This window comes from Lynx rufus, unplaced genomic scaffold (assembly GCF_022079265.1).
Source record: "Lynx rufus isolate CCGP_SWC_20201006 ecotype Redwood Valley unplaced genomic scaffold, mLynRuf1.p SCAF_3, whole genome shotgun sequence".
NCBI classification, from domain to species: domain Eukaryota; kingdom Metazoa; phylum Chordata; class Mammalia; order Carnivora; family Felidae; genus Lynx; species Lynx rufus.
Genome location: NW_025814845.1, coordinates 65,412,902 through 65,425,648, shown reverse-complemented (window position 1 = coordinate 65,425,648; position 12,747 = coordinate 65,412,902). Strand labels below are relative to the sequence as shown.

Here is a 12,747-nt window from a genome sequence, read left to right as displayed (position 1 = left end):
GACGGTTTACAAACAAACAAATAACAAGCAAAAGAATTAAACCTTGTCTTCCACAGAGCTATATCAAGCTGTGAGGATAAACATGCAAGGTATGCAAGCGAAATTTTTCAGAATCACCTGCTATTAAGAACTGCTATTTTGTTCCAAGAACAAAAATTATACTCCATCTGTCCAATAAGCCATATCAATAAATAAATAAACAAACAAGCTCGTGGGCCATGACTGAATCTCAATTCAAATAAATCAATTATAAAAACATTTTGAAACTGTTAGGGGAATTTATATATGGACTGTATATTAGATGATATTAAAAAATTAGGTTTGAATTAAAGGGATAATAGCACTGATTATTTTTTAATCCTTTTTTAAAAACACATGAAAAGGGGTGCCTGGGTGGCTCAGTCAGTTAAGCACGGGACTTCAGCCCAGGTCATGATCGTGTGTTTTGTGGGTACAAGTCCCGCCTCAGGCTCTGTGCTGAGAGCTCAGATTCTGTGTCTCCCTCTTTCTCTGCCCTCCCTTGCTCATGCTCTGTCTTTCTTTCTCAAAAATAAACGTTTAAAAAATTTTTTAATTTAAAAATGCATGAAAGGATATGAAATTTTATACTGCATTGAATATTTTAGCAGAAAGTAAGAAGGTATAGATGAATCAGGTGTGGCAAAATCTTGACAAATATTGCCTATATTGGGTTCAATATACTATTTCTCTACCTTTGTGTATGTTTGAAAATTACCACCATCTTCATCACCACCATCAGGCACAAGATTTATGAATAGAGGCAGACTAATAAAAGCATCTGGCCGTGATAAGGAAAAATTTCATGCTATAATCCTTCCATATCCCATAAACGGATTATTTTTCTCTCTACAAGTAGCTAGACAAGTTCCAATATTTTATCAGCAAGATAACCCCTTTAAATGCATTATACTCTATATCCTTGAGGACTTGTACTCAGGGAGTTTATGCCAAGACAATACTAGTTGACAATTAGTTGATGTAAACAGACTATCAAAAACAGCCTGCCCGAAGCAAAAATGAGTATAGAAAATGATACTCAAATTTCTGTCACAGAATAGTATCCCACATTTTCTATAAATTCAAGGTTATTGAATTTATAATATCTTTATTGTAAATTACAATAAAGATAAATATAGTAAATAAAAATCTTTATTGAATTTACAATATCTTTATCTTGTGAATTTATTAAATTCACAATATTGATGTGACCTATATTGTACCAGCATCACCATGGTTGATCAAGTCTCACAGAAAGAATTCCAAGAGTAAAATCAGTGGAAATGTTAAGCAGCCTGAATTCTCTCTGAATAGGTATAACATGAGAAGTTTCTCCACAGCATTTTGTCCTTTGTGTGTGTTTGGGTGGAGGAAGAGATGGGCTCTGGGGGTAAGACGCACAAGGCAGGAGAGAAATTCAGCACGGGGCTTCACTAACAACAGGCCATGTGACCACAGATCCCTGTGTGTGATGCCTCCTGAAGTGGGGCAAAGGGGAGGACTGAGGAGGTGGCATGCATCTGGCATGCAGATAACACTAAGTCAGGCCAGCACCACATTCTAGAAAACAGTGCCAAAATGACTGAACCATAGCCTCTATTTATTGGTTTTGTTTGAGACACTCCAGGCCAAGGGCAAATTCGGGCCCTTCATCCTGCCTGTTGACCTATGGTGGGTAATTGTTCAAAATGTCCTAGTAATATAAGGCAATGTACAGTGGAATTCATCTTGAGTCATGAAAATGGCATAATGAATCACAATGATTACAAGTGCAATCCTAATTACTATTTGAAATCTATTGCACAAGAAGTCTTCCATATCAGTTAGGCACCCAAGGGTGAGGTTGGGGGCTTTTTTTTTTTTTAAATAAATATAGCATAAAACTACAGTTTCATTGTTTTATTTGGGGTGGGTTTTTTTGTTTGTTTGTTTTGAGAGAGAGGGGGGATGTGCAAGTGAGAGGGGGACAGAGAGAAACAGAATCTCACCTGGGGCAGAGAGAAAGAGAGAGAGAGAGAGAAAAGCAGGGCTCATGATCAACCAAAGCCAGGCTCAAGCTCACCCACTGTGGGACTCAAACTCACAAACCATGAGATCATGACCTGAGCGGAAGTCAGATGCTTAATGACTGAGCCACCCAGGCACCCAAGGTTGGTGGCTCTTATTAATAGTCGATGGTCCTTTGCACTATTTACAACAAAGTAAAATAAAAGTTGATACTATCTCCATCAGACCACATACCTGGGTCCAAGAAGATGCATTTGTCCTAAGGCTGGAGTGATAAAGCACAGCTGATGCAGAGAAGCAAAGGACCCAATAGCCTTCTTGTCTCTTGTTTTAGCCTCCCCAGCATATGAGCCCTCAGGAAACAAAAACTAGGGTAGAAGGGACTTCTACATTCTCCACTGAGGCAGGATGCTCAGAAAAACACAGTTACTTGAAGAGGGGGGGAAATATTTACCTTCATGGTTGTATTAACAATGAGGAAAAGTCCTTAAAACTGGAAGAAGAAGGTGCAATAACAGAGCTTCTTAAAGAGCTCTTGCTCATGATCATATCTGAAGCTCCATCAATAAATGAGACAGATTTTTAACAGAAGATACAGCAGAATATGGCTAAAGACAGAAGAGGATTATTTAACCACAAAGGTAATATTTCTCTAGGTTCAGCTTTTAGCTGTCTTACTAATAAAGGCACAGGAGACATACACTGAAAAAGGGGTCTCACTGGAAAGAGAGACTTAAAAAGTATTTCCAAAAATGTGCTTCGGGGCACCTGGACAGCTCAGTCGGTTAAGCCTCGACTTTGGCTCAGGTCAGGAGCTCATGGTTCATGAGTTCGAGAGCTGCATCAGGCTCTGTGCAGACAGTGCAGAGCCTGCTTCAGATCCCCGGTTTCCCTCTCTCTCTGCCCCCTTCTCCCCGGCCCTCTCTCAAAAATAAACATTTTTTTTTTAATGTGCTTCATTAAGTAAAAGAGCAGCAGAGTGAATTTTGGGTGCAGAAAATAAACATAACTATTTTCCCTGTTTAGCAATTCTCTCCCTCTCAGTTTCGTAAACCTGTCATCAGCACTATATCATTCAGACATCACATCCGCACTCTTGGGGCCCTTGGTCTGCCTGTGACCCTTGCCTCAACTTTGACCGACTCAACGCTGACTCGGGCTACTGTTGGCTGCAGTACAGAGACATGATGCTCCGAAGGCAGAAGATTGCACCAGCCAGGCACACAAGTGCTCAGTGTGTTTCATCACCCTTGGCCAGTCTATCTAGGATTAAGATATTACCTCTCTGCTGACTCCAAACAGCAGGATGTATCAATAGGGCACACACCCTCTAACAGGGCTACCCAAGCAGGATGCAAATCAGAATGGGAATGGAGGTGCATACCATGCACACTTGTGGGATTAACAGAGACGAAAGCAGGATATATCAGAGCCTAAATTAGATCCCACGTTGTCCTTTGCTTATGCACCTACTTTAGCATTTATCACAGTGACCAGTCGGATACCTGTCTCCCCACAGGAACCTTATCTTCATCATCTTTGGATTCCCCACCAACCTTACAGATATCAAATGCTCGTAACTGCAACAGTCACTCCCAATTTCATGACTAAAAGGAAAGATGGCTACTCTGAATGAAAGAAGAAAATTTGGCAGTCTTCAGCCATACTCTAAACCATTATGATTTCTGTTTTCTCCTCTTGTTCGCTTCTATTCTTCCCTGGTGGTACCATGGAAAAGACAGATGTGTGACAAAAAAAAAAAAAAAAAAAAAAAAATTCAACAAGTGACAATATTCACTTCTATTTAGGCTAAAAAGTGCTAAGGAAACCCTCACCTAGAGATTTTAATCCTCTTAACCTACCAAATTGAAACACCTTGTGCCCTTTTAAATTCATGGCCCAACACATGCACCACCAATACCCCAATCTCTAGGGCTCTACAGAATTTCACTCAAGATCAGTGACAGCTCAGGGGCGCCTGGGTGGCTCAGTCGATTAAGCATCTGATTCTTGACATCGGCTCGGGTCATGATCTCACAGTTCTTAAGTTCAAGCCCCACATTGGGCTCCACGCTGGCAGCCTGGAGCCTGCTTGGCATTCTGTCTCTCCCTCTCTCTCTGCCCCTCTCCTGCTCTCTCTCTCTCTCTCAAAATAAATAAACTAACAACAACAACAACAAAAAATCAGTGACAGCCCAAAGTCTCACCAAGTACAACAGAAAAACCAGCAATAAAGTTTGTTGTCTCCTTAAATCATAAGGAGTACGTAATCATAACGTACATTTTTAAATGTACCCAGAAACATAAAATATTAGTAGATCTGCTATGTCCAAGAGAAGGTACCTGGCAATAAAAAGGGGATTGTGTAGCACCGAAAATATCTAATTTTGGTAAAATGTTACTGATGAAAATACTTGGTGTCCAAGTATACACCTTGAAGGTCTATTAGCTGCTTCAATCATTTGAATATAACAATCCATTTACACAAAATGAGCCAATGTTTTCGCTCAAATACTTTATTTCCAAAATGCACTGTGGTATACCATTTCTACAATTTCTCCTAGACAAGCCTCTGGAAGATAAGTTCCTTCTAGTGAAGGGCTTGACACTTTGGTCATCTTTTATCCTAAATTAGATAGGCACAAAATTGTTTGCACATTATTTTTGGAAAACACACAAAGGCTTAGTCTTTTAATTAAATCAAGTTCCTAATTTCGTAGTCATCCTTTCCATAGAATTCTACTCTCCTATGATCCCCCGTGTCTTAACCAATTCTTAAAATTCTTACCCCAAAAGTGAAAAGTTTTGTTGGAACAAAAGCAAAGCAGTAATGGATACACGAGTGAGCTCAGCTGACTTGTCAACTCACTTCTAACAAAAATTAAACAGGTTTCTTTACTGTAGAAAATTTCTGAGCCTTTGTTACTGTATAATATTACTTTCCAAAAGTAAGGTATAGCATGTGGTGATTCCCAAACTTATTTCATGGGGCAGTTATTATTTATTTCATGTATTATCAATCAGTCATTATCAGGAAAGGGTATTTTGAGGAACATTTTTGAGAACCGCAAGTTAGACTACAGTGCTAATAAAACCTCAAAAATAGGTTTAACTCCAAAGGAGTCCAATTAGCATTATTTTTTCAAAACATTGACTGCATCTTGAAAACTATAGGCAGACATCTTCAAATGTATGCCTTTAGAAGTAAGAACACATAGATGAACTAGCACATTATTACCACCTTTCCAGTGAAAACTCATTCAAAACTCAGGCAACTGCTATTTTGCATAAAGAACAAAATTATGACCGATCCTAGGCCTATAGAATGCACTGCTCTCTGCATATTTCAAGTTCAAATTCGGTAGATGTAAATTTTTACAGTGTGGATATGTTAGCCATCATAACTGAAAAAGGAGACTTACCAACAGAAGCTGAGTTTTTAAGGACCGACTCCTTTGAGACTCCCTTTTCAATGCGTATTGTGGCCCACTGTTCAAAAATAAGTAGTGTTGTTAATTTAAACTGTTCCATAGACACAATGTAAAATACTCAAACCATGCTTATACAGAAGTGAAATTAAACATTATGCCCAGGACTATCTGAATTAAAGAGATACCTCAGTAAATCTCAGAAGTAGCAATATTCAAAGTCTCAAGTATACTCTTTTATATTAGCTACTGATCATGCCCTATTTACCCTATATAAACCCTATTTAAACCCCTCACACACACCTGGTACCCCAATAAACTACTCCTTGAAAAGGTCATGAAGCATGTCAGGCAAGAGCTCAGGTTATGGCATCAACACTGAGTTCAGGGGCGCCTGGGTGGCTCAGTCAGTTAAGCTTCCGACTTTGGCTCAAGTCATGATCTCACGGGTTCGAACCCCGTATCGGGCTCTGTGCTGACAGCTCAGAGCCTGGAGCTGCTTCGGATTCTGTGTCTCCCTCTCTCTCTGCCCTTCCCCTGCTCGTGCTCTCTCTCTCTCTCTTAAAAATAAATAAACGTTAAAAAAATTTAAAAAGACTAAGTTTAAAGTTACTTAATCCCTCTAGGCCTCCATTTCCTCATCGGTAAAATGAGGATAATAGTTCCTATCCCATATGGATGCTATGAGGATTAATTGAAACATGGGGCCCAAAAAATAACTATATTTTCATAACAAATTAGGCATTCAGGGGCAAGACACATTCAAACAGACCTAATTGCCTATGTCAGAAATAGGCTTAAGATTTGGAGAGCTTGGGGTGCCTGGGTGGCTCAGTCGGTTGAGTGGCCGACTCCGGCTCAGGTCATGATCTCGCGGTCCGTGAGTTCGAGCCCCGCGTCAGGCTCTGTGCTGACAGCTCAGAGCCTGGAGCCTGTTTCAGATTCTGTGCCTCCCTCTCTCTGACCCTCCCCCGTTCATTCTCTGTCTCTCTCTGTCTCAAAAATAAATAAACGTTAAAAAAAAAATTAAAAAAAAAAATAGGCTTGGAGAGCTGGATAGGGTGCCTGGGTGGCTCTGGGTTTCAGCTCCAGTCACGATCTCACAGTATGTGGATTTGAGCCACACATTAGGCTCCACACTGACAGCAGGGAGCCTGCTTGGGATTCTCTCTCTCTTTCTCTTTCTGCCCCTCCCCTGCTTGCACACTCTCCCTAAGTAAATAAATATTAAAAAAAAAAAAAAAAAAAAAAAGACGTGGGGAGCCGGAAAGGAATTAGTGAAATCGCTAACAAAGGAAACCACCTGCCGACCTGTCACTTGCTTCTGTGGGGATGGACAGGGAAAATGTTATGAATATGAGGAACCACACATCTGTGAGAATTTAAGAACAGGGAAAATCAATTCCCATTTAAAAAAAAATTTTTTTAATGTTTGTTTATTTTTGAGACACACACACACACACACACACACACACAGTATGAGCAGGGGAGGGGCAGAGAGAGCCAAGACACAGAATCTGAAGCAGGATCCATGCTCTGAGCTGTCAGCACAGAGCCCATTGTGGGGCTTAAACCCACGAGCTGTGGGATCATAACCTGAGCCGAAGCTGGACACAACCGACTGAGCCATCCAGGCATCCCAATTCTCATTTTATTTTGAATGTACATGGAAGTATAAAGAAATACACCAAGATGTGACTTGTTATTTGCTTCTTTATGCGCTTTTTTACGCATTTCCAAAATTATCAACCATTAACAATAGTTCAAAAACCACAAATGAACTAACTTTGTTGACAGCATCCTGGAAAATCCCTATGACTATTTTTCTACTTTAGAAAGGAAACAAAATATTATCTAAATGATTACAATGGTGATTACAATTCCAGAAGCTAACATTGTCAAAGGTGACGGGGGAGTGGGAGGAGGAAGGGTGAAATTAGAGGTGAAAGGCATTGTGATCGTTATAATTAGGACTTAAGTGCCCTTGAAGGAGCAAAAAGAATTTATCAAAAACCTAGTGGCAAAAAACTGGTATTTCTAGGCTCACAAGGAAGTAAACAAATTTTTAAAAATTCAAATCAATAAGAAAACGACGGATAGAGACTAAATGACCTAAAACCTATACCTGAAGGTCATGAAGTAGGGCATGATCTGACTACGTCAGGACCCCTGCACAACATCCCAAAGAGCCAAGTAGGAACATGCTATTTGTGCTTAGAGAACAGCCTATAAATAGAGACTTAATCTTCTGGGCTTCAAGTGGCAAGTCACAAATGATAATCAGACTCAATCTTAATCTGATTGCAGCCTTTTCCCTTCCTTGCTGATTTGGTGTAGGAGTTCTCAAACTCTAGATATACCTCCCATGTCTTCTCAATAGAAGGAAAGGTTTATTTCCATAGTTTTTCCACTTTAAAGCTTTATAGCACCTGTTATCATTTATAAGTAGCAATATGATTTTGTATTTTATATAAATGATAATTACCTTAGATTAAGACAATTATTCCATGCTTATTTTATGGAAAATACTGATATTTTGAGGCTGTTATGGGCTGATTTTGTGTCTCCCCCAAAATTCATATGTTGAAGCCCTAACTCCCCGGTATCTCAGAATATGGCTGTATTGGAGATAGGACCTTTTAAAAAAGGTAACAAAGTTAAAAAATGAGGTCTTTAGGGTGGGCCGTACTCCAATATGATTGGTGTCTTCATAAGAAGAGGAAATTTGAACACACAGAGACACCAGGGATTTGCACACAGAGAGGAAAGGCCATATGAGGACACAGAATGCAGCCATCTGCAAGTCAAGGAGAGAGGGAGGCCTCAGAAGAAACCAAACCTGCCAACAACAGTTTCATTTTGAACTTCAAGCCTCCAGAACTGTCAGAAAATAACTTTCTGTTGTTTAAGCCCCCCAGTCTGTGGTACTTTGTTATGGCCGCCAGAGCGAACGAATACAGGGGCGTGCTTCATACAGCATGATGTACTACAAAGAGCTCCATGTTCTGTCACAAGTATCAGAATGCATAACCTCTCCTGAAATGGTCACGCCAAAGGTCTGTCCTACAAAATGCAGTTACAAATTTTCAGGTGGAAGGAGAAGTCATTTAATGTCAAAGGAAATTTGCACTAGAAAACCATTTTCTTCTTTGGGCTTACTCTCCAGCAAAAGTGAAAAGCGCTAACGCTTTGCAGCCAGACACATATGCATACGAATCGCAGTTTTGTGCTCCTGGCTGTACTCGGCTCTGATGAAAGGTTGTCACCTCTTGGGACCCCAATTTCATCATCCCTAAACCAGGGACAATACCAAGATAAAAGAGTAAGGAAGATAATCTTTCCAATGACCACCACCCAGTAGGCCTCAAAGTAGAAAACACTGGCTTCCTCCTCCCACTTCACGCCCCAAAATTTATTAGCTTCCAAAATGATCACTTTTTCGCAAACCACCCAGTGCATTTCCCACAAAATAGCTACTCCACTTCCACCATGCCAAATGATCAAGTAAGCCCGAAGACAGAGGTTGGAATATCTCTTCAGAGGTTCCCAACCTCTTACAGTGGTTATCTCAAAACACATCTGCCTCTTGCCCACAGGATGATGCTGAAGTATGATAGTAGTTTCTAATCCCCATGGCTACTCCCATCTCACTTCTCCCTACAAAGAAAGGTTGAAAGACGCTGCCTTCAAATCAGGTTCTCACTCTACTTAGTTTTAAAACTCCTCTTGGGGAGCAAAAGGTAGCTGTCTCTAATTCACCAAAAAAAGAAAAACAGGTTAAGTCTGAGTTTTAAAGCTTAGATCAAAAGCTTGCAAAAATGATACTGTCATCGAGACAATTACAACATTTAGTTTTTACACTAAAAAGACATTTAAAGATTAACTAAAAAGAGAAAAGGAGAGGATGAAAATGTATGCAATTACATAAAAATTCAAAATATTAGGTTTATGCAGATAACAGCAGGCCACTGTCTGTAGCCTAATAAAACAGTTTTCTTGACAAATCTGTCATCTTGGCAGAGCAAGATCTCAGGCTCTAGATTCAAATTAAAATCCTAATTCTACTACAAACAGCTGTATGCCACTATCTGGACAAATTAACTCTCTGAATCTCCATTCCCCAATCTATCAGTGGGAGTAATATAGACTATGTCAGAGAGTTGTGCATTTAAGCACAATGCCTTGGTAGCTTTTCTTTATTATTACTTTCTGTCATAAACAGCCATGGCCTTCTAGCACATTTATTGTATTTCCAACACCAGGAATAACACCTGAATATCATATTAACAGAGGTGTTATACACCATCCTACATGACATTTATTGACATGTCTTTTGAAAAGATGAAAAGCTAATTGGTGGATGGAGGAAAGTATAAAGGGGAAGCAAAATAATTAAGACAAAAGGTAGGGTGACTGGCTAGCTCAGTGTATAGAGCATGCAACTCTCAATCTTCAGGTCGAGTAGGCAGAAAGCCTACTTAAAAAATATATTTTTAATAAAATAAAATAAAAGGCAAGAATAGTCTGCTCTGAGTATGGATGCTAACTCATTAAAGATCTGAAGATGGGTTAAATCTCAAGCCACATAGGAGCAAAGACAAACAAAAAATAAAAACAAGACCAAAGAGTGTTTCCATTCAAACTCCACTGAGATTTGAGCACCTACTGTGTATCGTGCTTTCCCTGACCTCTCCTCATTTCATGCACACGGTACAGTAACTCTCGGAGGCATTCTCCTATACCCCCCCCCCCCCCCCGGTAGAAACTAAGGGTGAGATGTTAAGTGACCTGCCCAAGGTCACAAGGCCAGAAATTTGGAGGAATCTGTTTATCCTTCCATCTTATTTCTCAAAAGCTGAGGGAAAAATTAGCCCCGTAGACATTCATTATCTGTCCATTGACTGTATTACCTGGCGAGATTAGATAATTTACATACCATTGCCCTACCTTCTTCTCCACCAATGCTATACTCTCTTCCCAGTCTTTATTTCCCTCTAATCATGAGCCTTAGGCCAACAAATAGCAATCCTCACCCCCCCTTACCCCCATCGATTTCTGTGGTTGAAAACAGCACTTAATCCATACTCTGTGGTTGAAAACAGCATTAAATCCATCCTCCTATTTAATATACATGAAAACTTCACACACGCACCCTCCAGAATTTCTGATACACCACCCTACAATCCAGATGGACTAACCCTCTACACATCCCCACCCAAAAGTTTTACTTTTCGTAGTTTGAATTGCTAAAAACAATTTTCCCAATATAAAGTTGTAATAATGCCATCTATACTCCCTAGAAATGATTATATACCCCTTGAAAATCACTGGTTCAGAGAAAGATACAACCAAATCCGTTGAAAACAAAGTGCAATGAGTAACTGAAGGGTTGGGCTTTGCATAGAATCTACAAAAAGACAGCATTTGTCCAGAACTAAAGATGTCCTAATACTAAGCAAACAGCACAAGTTTTAAGGGAATTATCCCTACTGTCAGGAAAAGCAATCCGCTATACTACCCGCCGCCTAACAGAAATGTCTTTGAAACATCTAAGGCTGTTCTGGCTGGAGGATGAGAAACCCTGGGTCACCATTTCCCTCCCCTGTGCCTAAAGCAGACATCACTATGGGATCACAGCTCCTTCCTGATGAGCCCAGAGGCTCCCAACCACAGGCACTCCGAGCAACTACTGTCAGAGCTGGCCCACAAAATGAATCTCCATTCTAATTACATATATGCCAAGCATCACTCTGACCCAAAAGCTTACTCTCAGCAAAAACGGAAGTTCCTTATGCTGCCATCTACCTGGTTTCCAAGCTAAGTGGTCTATCTCCCACTAACCAAGCAGTGCATCTCTGAAAAGTCTCTTCAACTCTAGATGGACAAAAATTAAAACTTGAGGTCCTACCTAATTGATGGTCAGACTCTAAGCTGGATATATCCCTTCCAAGTATAGAAGTTATTTGCCAGCAACTAGCTGGCCTCTCTCCTTGACAACTCTTCAGTCATACATTGAATTATTAAAGCAAGACCAACAGGAGTCAGCCGCTGAAAACCAGTGTGTGCAATTTACCTTCACTCCAATGTCACTTGGGGTATAAGCTCCAAAAGACACTGCTGTATGGGAGAACAATTCAACCATTTCAGAGTTCTGAGAAAGAGTTCTGAACACCAGCCAAAGAGGATCATCTGCTATGGGGAAAGTATTTGAAGAAGATCTAGCAGTAAGAGGCAGCCTGAGAAGTTCACAGCACAGTGTGACCAAGTTCGGAGCGTGAAGTCAATACAAAAGGTTCAAAACTGCAATATCTCCCAAGCAAAAACAAAACACCTTTGAACACATGAGAGCTGAGGATGAAGAATCAAATATGACTTCAAAGACTAGACAGAAAAATAATCACGAGAAAGAAAGTGCAACAAAAATCTGGGGCAAAACAGGAGATTAGCAGGTAGAAGAGAGTCTCAGGAGTTTAGTAGGTGAGAGATTAGCAGGTAATCTCCAGGTGGGAGATTAGCAGTTTACAGATGTGTATCTGGGAGCCACCCCACTCACTGAGGGAGAAGAGCAAATAAAGCCAAGTTCTGGGGGTAGACGGAAAAGAAGGGCAGAAAAATGAGAACCCATATTAGAAGGTACCAGCGAAGTTAGAGAAACCAGGATGCTAGAGTCTAAATAATAATAATATTCTTTTAATAGCAGCAAACATTGATATAGCACCTAACACCCCACAGGCACCTTTCTAAAATGCTTGACGTGTTAGGTCAGTTAAACAACCCTATGCAAATAGGTGTTAAATTGTTATTCCTATTTTACAGATGAGGAAAAGGAAGCACAAGAAGTAGGTGACTTCCGTGAGGTCACATATTGAGAAGCAGAACTGGGATTTTGGAACCAAACCTAAGCAAACCTGTATCTAGAGTCCGTCCTCCTAAATCACTAGACCACAGGTCCTCCCCTCAGTTAAGACTCCTGTCTCCACTTAACTCAAGCAAACCGCTGAACTTAGCTCTAAGTCTCAGTTTCCTTGCCTGTAAAAGGGGGATAACATTGGCCCTCCCTACCTTCCAAGGCTTTGGGGAGCGTCTGATGAAAGAGCAAATGGGAAAGCCCTGTGTAATTTAATTAAGCTTTGTGTAAGGGTGAGCTGCTGTTCCCTACCAGGCTCACGTCCATCTAACTTACCAGCTTTCTTAGCAGAATTTGGAAACAGGAGTGTAGAGAGAACAGAGATCAAAGAATATAAACTTACGATGACATTTCAAGTGCTTTTGGTTAGATAAAATTTCCATGACT

At 40.3% G+C, this 12,747-nt stretch overlaps 1 protein-coding gene across 4 annotated transcripts in view; it reads right to left on the bottom strand.

Moving 5' to 3' along the window:
* Positions 1 to 12,747, bottom strand: part of GPAT3 (glycerol-3-phosphate acyltransferase 3) — a 64,808-nt gene that overhangs the window by 51,221 nt on the left and 840 nt on the right. For 2 of the 4 annotated variants that reach the window (XM_047090457.1, XM_047090458.1), the window contains exon 2: positions 5,448 to 5,514. The exons of 1 other annotated variant lie outside the window; for it this stretch is intronic. In XM_047090457.1, the coding sequence (XP_046946413.1) occupies positions 5,448 to 5,514 (67 nt within the window). Of the gene's footprint in view, positions 1 to 5,447; positions 5,515 to 12,747 lie in introns of those variants that run through there. One more of the 4 variants, XM_047090460.1, reaches the window with a different exon arrangement.